This window comes from Miniopterus natalensis, chromosome 16 (genome assembly GCF_054644295.1).
Source record: "Miniopterus natalensis isolate mMinNat1 chromosome 16, mMinNat1.hap1, whole genome shotgun sequence".
Classification (NCBI taxonomy): domain Eukaryota; kingdom Metazoa; phylum Chordata; class Mammalia; order Chiroptera; family Miniopteridae; genus Miniopterus; species Miniopterus natalensis.
In genome coordinates this window covers 3749562-3767720 of record NC_142096.1, presented here as the reverse complement: position 1 = coordinate 3767720, position 18159 = coordinate 3749562, and the positions used below count along the sequence as shown (strand labels likewise).

Genomic DNA, 18159 nt, shown 5'->3' with positions numbered 1-18159 from the left:
GGGCGCACGACAGACTGTCTCACCGCGGCGGGAAGGTGCGCGGCTGGTGCGCGCACGGGGGGGGCCTTCAGTGTGGGAGGCAATGGGGGGCTCTGGTTAAGCTGGAGTGAGTCAGGCACCGAGGGGCGGAAAGGCATCCCCAACACTGTAGGAGCTGGTGCCGCGGCCACGGGGGAGAGAGAACTGTCTTGTCGGGGAAACTGCAGTACGAAGGCAGTTGTAGTGGTAGGTGAACGGAGTGCATTCTGTTGTGTGGGTGTAACATAATTTATTTATCCACTAGTACGCCCCGCTCGCTATAGACAATGCTGGCATAGATTATCCTTATGCCTAATGCTTTTTTTTTTTTTTTTAATATGTCTTTATTGATTTCAGAGAGAGGAAAGGAGAGGGAGAGAGAGAGAGAAACATCAATGATGAGAGAGTCATTGATCGGCTGCAGCCCGCAACCCGGGCATGTGCCCTGACCAGGAATCAAACCCTGATTGCCTGGATCCTAGGTGGATGCTCAACCGCTGAGCCGGCGGGCATGCCTAATGCTTTGAGTATCTCTTTGATAATTCCTTAGGGTGAATTCCTGGAAGTAGAATTTCTGGGTTAAACAAATGCTTTTGGTAGCCATGCACATCCTTGGTGATGGCCCTTCTTGTTCAGTGTTCTGTGAAATAGCTGCGGAGTGCTTGCTGCTGCCCTTTGCAGAAGCGTGGCCTGTGTACCGAATGATGTTGTCTTCATGGCTTCCCCTGTCCAGTCCTGGCGGAAATAATAATGAGGAAAAGTTAGGAAACCTGGTTTTAGCCTCTTGATTTATATCGTTTAAAAATTCCACCATGTTACAAGGAAGTAGGATAGTAAAAATAAATTGAATTGTAAATTTGTCCTTTGAATTGCCAGGACTTCATTCATTCAGACATATTTGTTAGTAGTTGTAATGTGTCTGGCATAGTCGTTGATGCTGCTTATAGAGTGACGAAGAAAACAAGCTGCCATCATGCCCCTTATGGGTCAGTGGGGTAGGAAAAAAAGCAACCCGCTTGATATATGTATGTGAATAATTATGTTTCCTTTGATTTTGAAACTACTGTCTAAATCCCATTTAAAGACTATATTATCATATCTAACCTATAGTATTATCAAAATTGATGTAACGTATGTTCAAGTTTACACCATTCAATTTAAATTTAAATTCTTTTCAAAAGCCCTTTGTGATGGAAAATAAAATCTTACCAGCTGGTGAATTTGTTTTTTAAACCTACTTACAGGCTTATTCTCTTATATTTTAAAAGATATGATGGTTGTAGTAATGAGCTATTTTTATATTTGGAGGTGATTCTAATCAGATTTATGGATGATTTTTGTTTTTGGTATTTTTCAGGTTGGTTTTGCTGAATATGAGACGATCTGCAGCACCAAGTCAGTTGCAGGGGAAACCCTTCAAAAAACCAAAGTTTATACCACCAGCAAGAAGTAATCCAAGTCCAAATGAAGAGATTACAAAGCTGGACCCAGATACAGAATTATCTGAGGTAAAAAAAAAAAAAAAATTAAAGGAAGCATAATATAGAGAAGCATGTATCTATAGAAAGTGCCATCTAAAGAGTTAAAAGTACTTACTGCCTATAGGAATTTTCAGCATTTCTGACAAAGTCTTCCCAAAACCTTAGAAATAATTATGAAAAATTTTTAAAAAGGAATGACATGCAGTTGGGTCCATAAAATAAAATTTTGGTAACAGTAAAAAATGTCTCTGTGAGTAAAGGGGTGGAGATTCTTGTAAAAAAATTATTCTGATGAGTGTTCTTTTTTTATTTGTTTTTTAATTCTCACCTGAGGATATTTTTTCCATTGATTTTTAGAGAGTAGAAGGGAGGGGGGGCGGTGAGAAAGAGAGAGAGAGAAACATCAATGTGAGAGAAACACATCGATTGGTTGCCTCCTGCACACACCCCGACTGGGGCCAGGGATTGAACCCACAACTCAGGTAGTCGCCCTTGACCAGAAATCAAACCCATGACCCTTCAGTGGACCCATGGGCTGACTCTCCAACCACTGAGTCACACTGGCCAGGGTGATTTGTGTTCTTTTCAAAGATACCATATCAATAAATGAAAACTTTAGATAAGGCAGTTTAAAGAGAAACATGTAAATAATGATTTAGGTCACTATTCTGGACATTTCATTTTACTTATAAAAAGTAAATGCTTGCCTGACTGGTGTGGCTCAGTGGTTGAGAGTGGGTCACCAGTTTGATTCCCAGCAGGGCATATGGCCGGGTTGTGGGCTGGATCCCCAGTAGGGGCGTGCAGAAGGCAGCCGATCAGTGTTTCTCTCTCATCGATGTTTCTCTCTATCCCTCTCCCTCCCTTTCTCTAAAAAAAATCAATAAACACACATTTTTAAAAGTTGAATTTTAAATTTATTTTTAAATATCTATTCCGTATTTATATGTAGAGATACTAAACTGGTACCTCATGTTTTAGATTAGTCATCTATTATGTAAATATATGGAACATTAGATTGACTTTCTGCATAAAATATATATATTTTGTTCTTTTAGGTTGCTGCAAATAATACTTTTCTCCAATCACAAACTGATCCCAGAATATACAGTTTAAATCTTCTGCCTGCTGAAGAAAGTGGTAGAGAAATGAATCATGGGGATAATTACAGGGGAAAAGACTGTTTTGAAACATCTGCAATGCCAACATTAAACCTACATCTTACAGGTAAGACTGTACTTTTTATTAATCAGGTTTACACTTGACCAGTTTTATTATAGCGTTATTTAAATTGATTACTTATAAGGATGAATATGTTACATTTGAAAGTTTTTGATGTAATACCAACTAGATTGTTGGCAATTCAGATTTTTTGTTATAATTGATTTTTAATGATTGGGTTAATAACTATGTAATTAAGATTTTATACTTTATATTAGGTGTATGTCTACTACTGTTCATTATAAATGTATTGGTCAAATATGGTCTTGGCCTCAAGTACCAAGATACGTTTAAAGATTTGAAAAATAAAATTCCTAAGAAACATGTTAACATTACTAAAATCGGAGAGGCGAACTTGAAATAAGTAAAATTGTTCATTCATTATAGTCCATGGAGTAACTTCAGATCAGTTAGATGGGAATTATGAAGGTATATAATTGCAGGAAAACCAAGCATTTAACAAATGTTCCCTGCCCCCACTGTTCAATTGAGTTAAAATAATGGCTATGGTTCTTTTTGTATCTATAATAGATCAGTATTTTTCAGGTAATTAAAAAAATAATTAGGATTGTTCACAGATGTTTATTTGGCCTTGTGAAAGCCAACATCAAAACTACATTTTTCCAAATTGCATTTTATTAATTTTTGGTTGAATAAGTATATTCAGGGAGCGAGCCCCAGCTGCTGGTCTGTAGAATTGTAAGTGCCATCCTAAAGATACCAGCATAAATCAGCAAAAAGTGCCTTAATTGCTTAACCCTTTTGAAGGAACTTCTTGAGCTTGGTGACGACTAATTAATTTTACCTAAAAATGGGTTCCTTTCTTGTTGGGGCAGAAAGGAATTCTTTATTTTCCCAGCTGGCCAGGATCCTTGGTACCATTTATGCTCCTCATAACTTAAAAGTTGGGAAGGACTTTTGGAGCTGGTACCAATTCAGGGAGATTGGTAGAAACAGCTCTGGGCCTGGCAGTTTAGCTGCTCCCATGTTTCACTGATTTGCTCTCCTTATTTCTTTCTACCTTACTTTCCTCCTTCTTTTCTTCCATCTTAGTTAGTTGAATATCCTATTTTCCCATGTATGCCTGGTTTATTTTTGTGGGTTTTTTTCTATCATGGTAACTAATCTCTTCAGAGAATGATATTTAGACTCTACAGTATATTACATTTCTTGTTACTGATTTGGGGCTTCATTTGTGTTCTACTATGGTTTCTTATTCTCTTCCCTGCTAAATAGAGGAGAGAGTTAAGAGTTAAGGTAAGTTGGAGAGGGAGTTAATTTACTCTAACCCTTAATCCCATAATCCTTCTCTGATTTAATACATTCACTGGACTGGGGAACCTGGGCCAACCTCCTGATACCCTCCTGCCTGTCATTCAGAGAGAGAGGTTAACTGGGGAAAAGAGCATTGTATTTTTATTTTTTAGAGAGAGGGGAAGGAGAGGGAGATAGAGAGAGAGAGAAACATTGACGTGAGAGTGGAATATCAATCAGCTGCCTTGAGCCTGCAACCTGGGCATGGGCCCTGACTTGGAATCGAACTGGCAACCTTTCAGCATGTGGGACGATGTTCCAACCAACAGAGCTACTGGGCCAGGGGCCTGCTCCTTCCTTGTCTCTTGTTACAGCCTTTGTTTTAAAGTCGATTTGTCTGGGACCCTAGCTTTTATTTTTGTTTTTATTTTCATGCAATATCTTTTTCCATCTCTTTACTCTCAGTCTGTGTGTCTTTTGATCTGAAGTCTCTTATAGACAGCGTGTGGAGGGGTCCTGTTTTGTTACCCATCAGCTACCCTGTGTCTTTTGATTGAAGCATGTAATACATTTGCATTTAAAGTAATTGTTGATAGATGTATATTTATGGTCATTTTATTCCTATTTTTTATCTTTTCTCCCTTCAAGAAGTTACAGTGCTGGTTTGGTGGTGATGAACTCCTTTAGCTTTTTCTTGTCTGGGAAGCTCTTTATTTGTTCTTTCGATTCTAAATGATAGCTTTTCTGGGTGGAGTCATCTTGGCGGGCTGGGGAACCTGCAACCCAGGTACGTGCCCTTGACTGGGAATAGAACCCGTGACTCTTCGGTGCTCAGAGCAACCAACACTGTAACCACACCGGCCAGAGCCCTGTAACATTATTTCAGTTATTGTATTCTTCATTTTTGATTGGTTGTTTTTTATGTTTTCTATGTCTATTTTTATGCTTCCCATATTTTTAAGTTCTTACTACGTCCATTTACTCTTCCCCTGAGTTCATGTGGGGTCCTTATAACCAGGGCGTTAAACTGCATCTGGTACATTGCTTGTCTCTGTTTTGTTTAGTTCTTTCTCTGGAGTTTTGTTCTGTTTTTTCATTTGGGACATGTTTCTTTGTCTTCTTATTTTGGCTGCCTCCCTGTGTTTGTTTTGACGTGGAGTTGCTTTGTCTCCCGATCTTGGTAGAGTGGCTTTATGTAGTAGGTGTCCAGTAGGGCCCAGTGGTGCAGCCTCCTCCGTCATTATAGCTGGATGCTCCAGGTGCTTTCCCCGTGTGGGCTGTGTGCACCTTCCTGTTTAGTTAAGCCTTGATTGCTGTTGTCACGTCAGTGAGGGGATTTTCTCCCTGGTTATTCCCTGTGGACGACTGGCAGTGACCATAGCAGAGGATCAGCTGTGCAGGGGCTGACCTCATGGTTCAGGATTCACTTCATCTGGGCTTTGGTCTGCCCCTTGAATGTGTTGCTCGTGGAGGTGGTTGGGTGGTGCTCCAGTGTGGTCTGAAGCCGTCCACCAGATGGGCTGGCAGTAGGGCCTCTTGGGCATTGCAGGCCAAGGTCAGTCGCTGCCTGTGCCCTGCCTGCAGCCCCTGGGCATGAGCTACAAGTCGATGGCTGCTACTTGTGCTGGGCTTGGAGGTGCCTGGGAGAGACCAAGCTATGAACCAAGGCCGACTGCTACTAGTTGTGTGCTTGGGGCCACTCAGCAAGAGGTATAGGGCATTCTGAGGCCAGTTGCTGCTTGTTTCGTATTTGTGAGCCTTTGAGAGATTTTAGTAAAGTGTATACCATGAACCAAGACAGGCCATTTGTAATTTTGAAATGGTTTCCGGAGAATGTGAGTACTGCATTCATCTATGCCACCATCTCAGCCAGAAGGAACACTGTGGTTCTCAGGTGTAGATACATGCCCTCCATTTGCCTTCCCTCACTGCTGTTGATGTGTGTCCAGAGAGTCAGACTTGATTCTTGGCTAGATGTGTGTAATATCTGGACAGGGTCTTGGTCAGTCTGTACTTCAGGATTATTCTTCCTTAAAGTAATAGCTAAGGAGCAATGTTCACAGTTTACCAGGATAAGGGAAGTGATCCCCTGGCCGTCCTGCTCTCTGCAGGAGTTGCTGCCATTGCTGTTCCCGCCAGCCAGACTCTGAACGTTCACATAAAACTTGCCTTTCCAACAGTTTAACTAATAGCCTACTATTGACTGGAAGCCTTACCGATAAAACAGTTGATTCACATGTATTTTGTACGTTATATGCTGTATCTAATAATAAGGCAAGCTAGAGAAAAGAAAATGTTAAGAAAATGATAAGGAAAATACATTTACAGTACTGTATTTATTGAAAACTGCTGCATGTAAGTTGAACCACACAATTCAAACTTGTGTTGTTCCAGGGTCAACTGTAATTTTGTTGTACTTGTTTTTCATCGTATGTTTTGGAGCTTGTTGTATGTCAATACATAGAAGTCTGATTCTCTTATTTTAACACTGCCTAGTGTAGACCATAGTATTATAAAAAAATGATATAAAGGGAGCCATTTCAAAATGGAGTTGCAGCTGTAATCCCACAGGTACTGCCTTGCCTGTCTGATCCTCAAACCTTTGGAATGTTAAAACTGGGCAAAATAATACTTGGTCTGAGCCTAAAGCAACATTGTGTTCCCAAGAACTATTTGCAGAGATAATAAGAAAGCAGTTATTATGACCACTGTACCAAAAATTAAAGACATTTTTAAGAATCAGCATCACTGTATTAGCTTATCTGCACCTACAGAATTTCCCTCCTTGGCTTATTAGCACCATTGATTCTATTCCTGTAATTATTCCCCTTTTCTGTCTCATCAGTACCCCATGCCTTCCCCTCCTTATCGGAAGACTTTGGGTTTCTGCCTGAATCACTGCTTCCTGAATAGCTATTGTTTTAGTTCTCAAATAAATGCTTGTTACCTATCACTCTGGTTATTTATTTTTAGGTTAACAATTTTGGAAGGTTTTACATGTGTAAAATATTAATGGATACTCCGAGATCGATGTCCAGAGTACTGTTTTAGATGCCCATCGACAGTACAGAAAAGTGCTCTTGGCCTGCCCCTTAGCCACTCTTGTCATTTTCAGCCTCTAAGAATTTTGCCAATCTTGTGGATGAAAACCATTTTTAGTATACATTTTCTTTTAATTTAGTAAGATTGAATGTTTTTAAAATATTTTTATTAGTATTTTGTTTCTTAACACAATATCTGTATTTCTTCCAAAAATAGTGAAATATTATTTAAAGACAGTTTATATCTTGTGTTCTCATTTTCCTTTGCATACCTGTGGTCAGGTTGCTGGGGCTGGTCAATTTTTCAGTTCTCATCTCTGTGGATGGTAATCGGGTGCATTACTACTTGCTACAATTTATTGAGCAATAAAACTGTCCAAAGGCAGTGAAAGGCTAGAACTACTGACAAATCAGATTCTCAGTAGGGTGCGGCAGACAACACCTAGTGTTCCATAGAACACCTGGCAGTCTTTCACTTTTTTCCTGACGGACACATTTAAAGCTTCTTGCACATTGTGTGGCTCAGAGTGAGGGCTTAAAACATTCAATTTGCTGCTCTTCCATTAAAAGAATGAAAAACAAGGAGTTGAAAATTTATGGCATTTCTGCATACCTACACTTTCCTGGATGGGGCTGTATCAGCTAGATGCACCTTTGTTTTCCTTGGGCCTGGCACAGCACTTGGGAGCAGTTATAATGGGTGTTCAGTAATTGTTCAGTTGAGTGGAACTGTGTTCAGATATGTTCTAATTCATTCTTCTATCTGGATAAATATATGTGTTTATATATATTTAAGGAGAAATTAGGCTTATTTTGCTTACATTGTTATTTATCATATTTTCAGACAGGGATTAGAAAATATATTCTAAGCATGCAAACTGGTAGCCTTGCAAATGGCTAGACTGGCTGTTTCCTTTCATAGCCGAGATTGTGTGAGTATGGCTAAATAAAAATCCCACCCTTAATAACAGCAAATGTGATTTTGTTGTGTGCAGCCTTAAGGCGAGATTATGCAGTTCTCCCCATGGATGGAGATTTTACACACGATAGAGCAGGCTGGCACGTTCACGTAGGTTACAACTGGAATGATTTCCTTGCTTTAAAAACATATTTTTTATCTGCTTCGTAGATTCATTGTTTGACAAAAATTTCTTCTTAAGTAACTGGAAAAAACAACAACGTAGTGGATACTGTAGATTGTGAAATGAAGGGGAAGCTTAGCTTTACTGTGGAGTCTGAGTCTGGGTGTAACCTAACTAGCTAGAGGATATGCAATTCCTGATTGACAGCAGGACCAGCATTATGCAGATTTTGTAAGAGAGAGGAGCAGCTCAGAAACAGTGATTAGGGCCCTGCTCAGTTAGGAGTCACTACACCACCACTCCTATCTTTAGTTAGTCATTTTCCTGTCTACTGGATTTGTAAACAAATAGGACTAAACAGTTCCTCTTTTGTTATTAAAGTCATACTGCAGTGCAGATTCAGCCTATCAGCTGGGCATACACGTGTGGAAATCTGATCTCACCAAATTAGCTGATTTTTAGCTGGGTTCCACGCTTATCTCTAGACCTTTGTGTATTAAATTCCATCTCGAGCTGTTCTCTTTATACACAAGTGTGTTTTGCTTGTGCCTTCCTGTCTGTTTCAGTGAGAAGCTTTATGTAGGTCAGGCTTGGCTTAAGCAGATTTCCTGAACCTGCGTCAGCTTAAGCTGGAGGAATTTTAATAAACCCTCCCCTGTAGGCGTGGGCCTAAATGAGGCTAGCCTAGTTAAGCCTGATCTTTTTCCGCTGGTGAAAAGAGCTGAGCAGAGCTGAGGGCTGCATGGTGGTTTCAGACACTGCCTCCTTAATTTGAAAAGAACAATGGTAGGAAAGGCTAGATCTTCCAATTTTACCTTATCTGAAAAGCTTGATTTGCTAAAGCTTGTGAAGCCATATGTGAAAATTCTCGAGGAACACACTAACAAGCATTCAGTGATAGTGGAAAAGAATAGATGTTGGGATATCATAGCAGTTAACTATAATGCAACTGGAGTAGACCGCCCTCCTCGAACAGCGCAGGGCCTGCGCACCCTTTACAAAAGGCTCAAAGAATACGCCAAACAGGAGCTGTTGCAGCAGAAAGATACCCAGTCAGATTTTAAAGGCAGTATTTCTGAGCCAACCAAGAAAGTTATGGAGATGATTCCCCAGATTTCCAGTTTTTGCCTGGTCAGAGACAGGAACCACACACAAAGGTAAGCTTTATTTTATTTCATTGTGGAAAATTATGGCGCCTCCTATCTGCTGGGCTCTGGCTTTGGCTGTGGTAGAGAGATGCATATTAAGCATCCCCACACGGAGCAGCGAATGGCGCCTTTGTTTTGCATTCTAAAAAAACCAAAGTGAGGCTATAAGGAATTTGCTGCTGCATTTTATTTAAACCACTTTTTATTGTCTTCCCTTCCCCCTACCCTGCCTCTGTAGTTTCTAAAAAATAAAGGTTAGGGAAGAGTAAATGGGATGGGATGAAATCTGTGGCATCAGCTCATAAACTTTTTAAGCTTTAGAATTAAATTATTTAATTAGCTGAGAGAGAGGCCTTTTAAGATTTCATTTAAGATTACATTTCATTGCAGTTCTCAGGTTCATAAAAAGTTAGTTGCAGGAGAAGTGGAACCCTTGCTTTTATATGAAATTGTCACGGTCTCCACTTTTTGAATATTCTTTGAGCTAAAAAACTAAAATCAGTAATTAAGTAAATTTATTAATGGTGTTATTGCATATATTAAGACAGTTTAAATTATTTTTCTAACTTATACTTAAAATTAAAAAACACAAGAAAAGGAATTAACGCCTAATTAGGAATTCAGATTACTTAATAAAATTCCAGGTTTTTGTGTTTTTATTAATTAGTGTTATAGTTTCACTTTGATCTTGGGTCACATAGGAAAGGGCAGGTTTTCACAAATTGGTTTGCAAGAATATCAAACTATGAATTTTAATATACCAGTAAGAGCAACTGGTTTCATAAAGTGTTGGAAACATTTTTGTTGTTGTTAAATTTATGCTCTCCATAACTACTTGCTTGGGAATCTTAGAAACTATTATCTTACTACTGATTCAAATTTTAACCCCTGGCAAAAGATAAAATGGCAGGCACATTCTTCTGAGCCATTTAGGGTAATTTAAACAAGCTGTAAACTTCTTGTTAGTTGAGGGACCTCAAACAAAGCTTTACAATGCGCTTTTCTATTAGTGGAAGAGTCCTCATATAAGCAAAACTATTGATCACCTGTGAAATCTTTTTGAAGTTAGGAGAGAAACACGGCGGGGGGGGAGGACTTTTTAGCCAAACATATTTGTTATTTTGATAATTTACTGAGCCCAGGTTCTTACCATATACTGCTTATTTCTAGTTGACGGCATAGTAAACAGTTGTATTAAATCATGGGGCCACTGTCTAAAATGTTCACTGTGATGACAAATGATTAAATCCTGATATGCTGGATGTCCAAAAACCTCCACAGTAAGACTGATTTATGCTGTGTTACTTATTAAATTTTTTTCCTCCTCAAACTATAGAGGAAAGTGGCTTTTGCATTATAGGTATAAACCCATCCTTTGGGTATTAAGTATAGGCTTTTATAATTTGAAAACTACACATAGAAACTGTAGTTTTAGTTAGTTGCATATTTAAAAAATACAGTGGGTATAGAAGAGAAATAAGTTATAAGTATCTGTTAAATTTTAACCATTTGTATCATATTTGAAAGTGAAGAATATTAGAAATAAGCCATTTAAATGCTTGCTTATGTTAGTGTCTACACTGCCATTTTTTCTTTATTGGTGTTTTCATGTAATATATTGATATACTTAATGTGCTTATACTTATTTGACACCATGAATCTCAATAATTGTCTCAGTTTATAATTCTATAATTTTAATCATGCTTCTGTATAAACATGCCTGTTAATCTCACCAAACTCTCCATTCTTAATAAGGAAAATCTTACTGTTTATATTATCTAAGGTATTTAAAACTATACGCCTCTTTGGTTTAGGCTATCTCTATAACACATTGATTTATGTCTTTATTTTTACTTCTCTCTAGTATCAAATTATATTTTGTGTTTTTGTAACCCATTTGATCCTTAAAATTCATAGTTATAAATTTTAGAAGTCTTTCTGTTTATCACTTTTTGACTTTCTCTAAAGCATTTTTTATATAATGACCTTGTAATGTTTCAACTAAAATGGAATGGAATATTCCAGATATAAGGCATATTGTTAATTTACATGAGAATATAATGTCTATGTCTAATTGTGAGTATTATACATACTAATATGGAATAGTCACAGTGTAAATTTAAAAAATTTAATTTTCATCTGTAGTAATATTTTTACATTCTAGGCCTTAGAGATGTTAATAAAAGTAAATCTTACTAATTTGAATTACATTTATATTCTGTTGCTTTGCTTTTCAAAATCATGGGATGACAAAATAGTTAAGAGTGAAAATGAATGAATTTACGTAATCTACAAATTGGTTTTTCATCACATACTATATACCTTATTATTTCATTTGTATCTCTAGACAAATATCTGATATTTTTGGCAATTTTATGCCATTAGTAAGTGACATATGGGGATTTTAAATTTTTTCCTATGTTCTACTTCAGCTTGTTTCAGCATATTAATCATGTCCATGTAGAATATATCTTAACTATGTTACTTATCATTTGTAAAATGTTATCTAAATAATGTTAATATAGCACTTTCCCATTAATATTCCAATAATCTCTTTCCCTTTTCTAACTTTTATTTTTAAGTAAGAAACAAGATTATATATTCCTGATTAACAGTTTCATGTTATACATGAAACTCTTCTAAAAAACAATAGAATTTTAAGGTACATTGTATTTACATCATAAAAAATATTGATAAGTTATGCTAAAACTGTAGGTGCCTGTACAGTTTTATGGAAATTACATGTAAACTTAATAAACTTTCAATATATTATTGTATATAGGCTACTTAAAAACATTGCATTAAAAAAAATTTCATTTACGTTTAATCATTCCGCATTTGATGAGCACTTGCTAGGTTTCAAGTATAATCTTAGACTAGGTCTGGGGATAGAGCAGTCGATATAAACCCTTGGCCTGTTAACTTTACCTAACCAATGGTTGAAAGACTGAGAGAACAACTGGTATAGGACAGGTAAGACTAAACATTGGGTAGTCAGGATAACCATGATAGTCAGACAGCTGAAAGCCATCCAGAATCTTGAGGGCTTTTTTTGACAAACGTAGAAAACATTGCTTCTCGTAGATGGCCTTCCATTGTTCCCCTAGAAGCCTGGGACCTGGGTGACTTTTAGGTCCGTCTAGGAGAGCAGAAGCGGATCAGGGCTGAGGTGAGGAGTAGCAGGGCCCAGAAGGCAGTGAATGAACTTCAGTGCCATCCAGACGGCCAGGCTTACAGGGACAATTGGTGTCTCTTGAGACCACTGGAAACGGCTTTTCTTTCTTTGCCTACTTGTCCTTGCGTAGTGTTTGTGATTTCCTGCCCTATCGAGAGCCCGATTTTAGGTTGGGAAAGAGCTGTGTGTCCATTATTAAAATCCTAAGTTTAGTCACTTTAATTTGCTATTCTGAGGGTTAACCTTTTTTTGTGTCATCATTTTCTTTACAGCTTTAAAGCTTGACAGTTTAGTGTGTGTTAGACGTGCAGCTGGTGTGCGTGTGCTCTGGCCTTCGTTCGATTGAACTTGACAATGCCTTTTTGTGTGCTGTAGCGCCGGCTGGGGCGAGGAAGCGGAGGCTGGCACCAGCTCCCTGCAGGTAATGTTGGACCGCCACCCGGTTGCTAATACCGTGGAGGTGAAGCAAGAAGACGAGGTGAAGCAAGAAGACGACGTGAAGCCGCCACCTCCACTAGTTTTAAGTTCTGAACAGAGTTATGCTCTTGAGCAAAGAGAAGAACACGTGCTAGGCCATGCTTTGGAAAGTTCCGTGTCGCCGTCCCTGTCCTCTGTTGATATGAGTATGACTTTGTCTCCATCTTCCCTCCCGAGGAGAGAGGATTTTTTTCACCATGAGAGTGGGGGACACTTTAGGTCACAGTTAGGATGTGATCCTCAGATTCTGCAAATGCTGAAAGAGGAGCATCAGATAATTTTAGAAAATCAAAAAAATTTTGGATTATATGTTCAGGAGAAGAGGGATGGATTGAAAAGAAGGCAGCAGCTAGAAGAGGAGCTGCTACAAGCAAAAATTGAAGTGGAGAAGCTGAAAGCAGTTCGCTTACGGCACGATCTGCCTGAATATAATAGTTTCTAAGTTTTTTTTCAGTCTCAGAATATGATAATATTAATTTTGGCCAAATTACTTTTGTTTGGGAATGTCCTAAAGCAGAATATGTATTCTTATAAAATGTTGTTAATTTCTATTATGAAAAAAACCTTTTTGGCATTTTCTAACTATTTTCTTTTGAGATATGTTATAATGTATTGATTGAGTGGCATGGTTATATTTTTTTGATTTCCCTGAATTTTTTCCTAAGAAGTTTAATTGTTGGCCTTACAGAAGATGTTATATTTTGATCATTAAAATATAACATACATAAATATATACACAAACACATACACATTTTTTCAAAGTTCTGAGTCTTCAGCATTTTAAATTAGAGTTTGGAAAGCTGTAGTTCAAGGTTTTTAATTCAGTCTAATTTAGAAGCAGTACTAGCCTACTGACAGGAGCTTGTCTTTATGACATTGATTTTTATGCTTTCATTTTTTGAAGGCATAAGTCCTATGATTTTAGTGATAGAAGATATTTGGAGATCACTTTTTCCCACCTCTTCAATTTAGAAGCTAATAAAAGGGGTCCAGGAGAACTCAGTGACTTACTTGATATAACAGCTGTTTATGGCAGAGCAAGAACCAGCACTGAGTTTTTGTTTGTAACCTTTCCTCCTGCTATTCCATAGAAGTAAAGGTCCATTGCATACCCTCGATATTAAACAATTGGAAGTGTTTATTTCATTAAAATTGTTTTTAAAGATCAGGAGGTTATAAAATCGGGGATTGTGTGAATTATCCCATCTTCCCGTGTTTCTTTTTGGCCAGCAAAATAAGATTTTCTCTTGGAGCTGTTATATATCTTGGCTGTAAGATTTAATGTCTTAATTCATTTTTAATGTCTTATTCTGAAAAAGATTTCACAGTAAAAATTTTAATGAACAAAATTAAAATTTTACATAGATTAAAAATAGCAAAAAGTATGTTAATAGTTTATGATATAATCTGTAATGTGTTTTTTTAAAAAAAAATTGCTATTTTAGTATTTGTGGGAATAAAACCTTCATTCTTAAAGCATACATATTAAATTTAAGTTAAATCTTTGATATGTATATTAAGGATTTCTATTTTTGCTGGGCCTGTGTTGAGGAAGGATTTTTAAGCCAAGCTTTAGAATTGGGTAGGTAGAATTTTAGCAGTGTAGTGGAGAAAGGATGTTTCAGTCAAAGTGAGCAACATGAAAAAGGCCTAGAGAATGAGGGAAAGTGGATCATGGTGTAGAAGCACAAGTACAGTGCTAAACCAGATGATTTTACATGAATATACTGTAGAGGGCCGATGAGGACAGTGGTAATCTGAACTAGTACATCTTCCTTGACTAAATGGGGTAGCAGCTGTTTAGCTCCAGGATAAATTTTACATGCAGGAATAAGCCAGAGATCTACATTTTATGTGAAAATTTCCCAATTTTAAAATGTTTGCAAATCAAAATGTTTAAAACACTACACAGACAAAACGTGTGAGTGGGCCTCATTCAGCCAGTGGGCTTCCTTTGTGGCCTTTGGAGTAGATCCTGACCAAGAGTAGATCCTGACCAGCAATATCAGCATCACTTGAGAATTTGTGAGGATTGTAAATTCATGCCTTTTGAATCTGAAGCTCTGGAGGTGGAGTCCAGCAATCTTTTAACACACCCTCTAAAGTTTGAGAACCATTGAAATAGAGTAGTTTGGAAGCCAGCTTGGTGCCTAAATCATACTAGATTCTCAAAAAGTTTGTTGAAAAAAGTAAAGGTGAATGAAGGGATATCAATTTGGAAGTTGGTTGGTGCCAGATTATAGACTGCATTAAAAACTTCTTTTTGCCCTAGCCAGGTAGCTCAGTTGGTTTGAGTGTACTCTGGATAAGCCAGGGTTGTGGGTTCAATCCTTGGTCAGGGCACATACAAGAATCAACCAATGATGCATCAATAAGTGGAATAGTAAATCTGTTTCTCTGTTTCTCCCCTCCCTCTTCCTCCCTCTCTCTCAAATCAGTCAATAAATAAAAAACTTTTTAAGGAATCAAACTCAAATGTACAATGGGAAGCCATTGAAGACTTTCGATTAGGGGGATGTAAATTAGAGCTCCAAGTTAGTGTTATAATAGCATCTTTTAGGGACGGGCATTGTGGTGAGAGTAAGGAAGTCTGAAATTTAGGTTATGACTATAGAAATAATAAAATTAAAATGGACTGTTAGTTTATTTCAGCTTGTTGATTGCTTAATTTCATCGACATTTTATATGTGCTATTATTTTATAAAAATGCCTTGAATATGTAATATGATCTATCCTTTTGACAATTTCATCATCTTTAATCTGTACTATGTCTTCTTTGAGTCTAATGAATTTTATAATTCTAATTTGAGGAAATGTTTTTACAATATAATTCTAGTAAATGTATTCTTACAATAGTCAGCTTTAACTTTTTGAGATTATTGAAAGCAAATTACTATATATAAAGTAATTTATACTACAATCTCAGCATGTTACTACTCAGAATTGATGATGAATGTTTAATTTGAATATTGACTCTGTGCAGCTAAATCAGTGTTTTCCAAAATGTGTTCTGTGAGATTATTTCTGTGAGATGTTTCTAGGAAAGAGTTTTGTGTTCAAAAAAGTGTAACATACATCTTTTTTTGGTAATTAGGTTCTGAAATTAGTGTTGAAGGTAAACATGTATATACAAAATAGCCCTTGACAATTCTTTTGCTGTCCATAAAATAGTTGTAAACATAGTCTGCTGTAGTCAGATTTTCCTCCAGTATTGTTCAAGATTGTTGTTTTTTTGGTTGTATCTGGTGGCAAATTCATTAGCACTTAGGGTCTGAGTAGAATAAAAAAACCTTATTTTTACATATTTTTAAACACCAGAATTTCACTCATTGCAGTGAGTTTGCAGTAGCAGTTTTTTCCAGTCTGTCTTGTGTAATTTTAATTTGCAAAAAATTTTAAACTTATGATTCTGCTTCATTGTATAATCACTTCTACATACATGCAACTGTAATTAGCATAGTGTAGTTTATGAAAATTCCAGTATAAAGAAAACTCATTTGATCATTGAGCTCTCTTCGGAGGTGTTTATTATCATTTTGTGGCCTATCTTAGGGAACTTTTGAGCTAAAGATTTTTTCTTTTTGGTATTGAGACTTTTGAGTTTTTTGACTACTTAGCAACTTATATTAGCAGGTTTTGCTGAGGACAGATTTTACTAAGGAGAATGTATAAGGGCAAATCCTGTACCAATGGAATACAACTGAAGCCACCGGACATTCTGCATACTGTAGAGAACTGTTGGGGGCTGTGAGCTTTACCTACGCAGTGCAGTGCTGGGAAAGCATAGGGAAAGAGTGGTTATAGTTTTGAAATGTAGACTTGGTTCCCTAGAAATATGTTAAATTTGAAAATACCCTAAGTCAAAACATTATTTCATCCAATGTGTTATACTTTAAATAGTGGATAGGTTATCTTTGCTGCTTTCCTATATCTCTTCTTATGTGAACTTAAATGATACCTTTTATTTTTCAGGTTGGTTTTTATTTTTTATTTATTTATTTTTTATGGTTCCTATTTTCCCTTTACTTTCCAATGGGGGTACGTTGTTATTTTTACAACTTATGATTTTCTAAACTAGGTATGATTTGTAATGACATCCTGAAAAAGACAATGAAGCTCTTCCTTTTCTAAAGATGCCAGCAGATTTCTTAAAATATTTAGATCAAGTGCTTCTGTGTATACTAATGAGACATCAACTTGGAGTTATTTCATTTTTGAAAGAGTCACTGTATCCTGTTGCATTTTTACTTATATAGAAATGTTTAAAGTATGAATTATTTTCCATGTGCCTTCTATTAGAGTAATGTCAAATCTTAAATAGACATGTTTAAATAATTTGGAGTGTGATAAAAATGTATTTAATATATATTGTCAATAATGGCTGAATGTTTTGTTAATACATGTTCTTTTAAATACAGAGTAACATAATACTGATTTGTGTACTGGTTTTGTGTGTCATAAGACAAAGCATTCAGTACTGTCGAGGTAAAATCTTATGATGAAGCATAATTGAAATAAATTTATTTACATGATTGAGTTATAGTAGATACCAGATGTACCATGTCTAAATATCATATTTATTTTTCAAATATTAGGATCCACAAATTCTCAAAATCAATTAAATATTTGAGAACAAATTTGATTATAAATACTTAAAAATAATTAGATGAAATATAGTTGCTGTACTTAATACAAAAGATTAAAATCTTAAAATATGCAACCTGATCATTAACAATTATGCTAACTCTTTGCATATGATTTTGATTTGTTTGATTAAATTAGTAGCTATGATTTGAATTTACATTATTTTTAGTTTTCAGTTGCTTTGTAAATAGTGGAAAGCAAAGTAAGTAAATAAGATAAAAAATACTACCCAAGGCAGCTCAGACATTTTAAAGTGTATATATTATTAGACTTATACTTTGTTAGTACATCTTTCATATTTTAAAATTATGTGTGAATTCACTTGTTACAAAGATTAAGAAACTCTTCAAACATACCAAAAAAGTCAAAAGCAATTTACAGTAAACTTGTCTGTCACCTAAATTCTATAGTTAATTTTTTACTGTATTTCCTTTATCCATCTATTCATCCATCAGTCCATTTTTAAAAATACATTTTTATTGATTTTATGGAAAAGAAGGGAGAGGGAGAGGGTAATATCGATCTGCTGCCTCCAGCAGATCCCCCTGCTGGGGCTTGAGCCCGAAATGCAGGCATGTGCCCTGACCAGGAATGGGACGGGCAACCTCTCAGTGCATG

At 36.6% G+C, this 18159-nt stretch overlaps 2 protein-coding genes across 3 annotated transcripts in view; both read left to right on the top strand.

Moving 5' to 3' along the window:
• RAD54B (RAD54 homolog B) overlaps positions 1-18159 on the top strand; it is a 38055-nt gene that overhangs the window by 707 nt on the left and 19189 nt on the right. The window contains exons 2-3 of one of the 2 annotated variants that reach the window (XM_087825277.1): positions 1376-1526; positions 2558-2726. In XM_087825277.1, the coding sequence (XP_087681403.1) occupies positions 1392-1526; positions 2558-2726 (304 nt within the window). In that variant the 5' untranslated portion in view covers positions 1376-1391. Of the gene's footprint in view, positions 1-546; positions 1527-2557; positions 2727-18159 lie in introns of those variants that run through there. The other variant, XM_016209119.2, reaches the window with a different exon arrangement.
• Positions 5715-17322, top strand: FSBP (fibrinogen silencer binding protein). Its single transcript, XM_016209096.2, has 2 exons — positions 5715-9254; positions 12796-17322. The coding sequence occupies exons 1-2, from the start codon at positions 8881-8883 to the stop codon at positions 13337-13339; spliced, it is 918 nt and encodes a 305-aa protein (XP_016064582.1). The 5' UTR covers positions 5715-8880; the 3' UTR covers positions 13340-17322.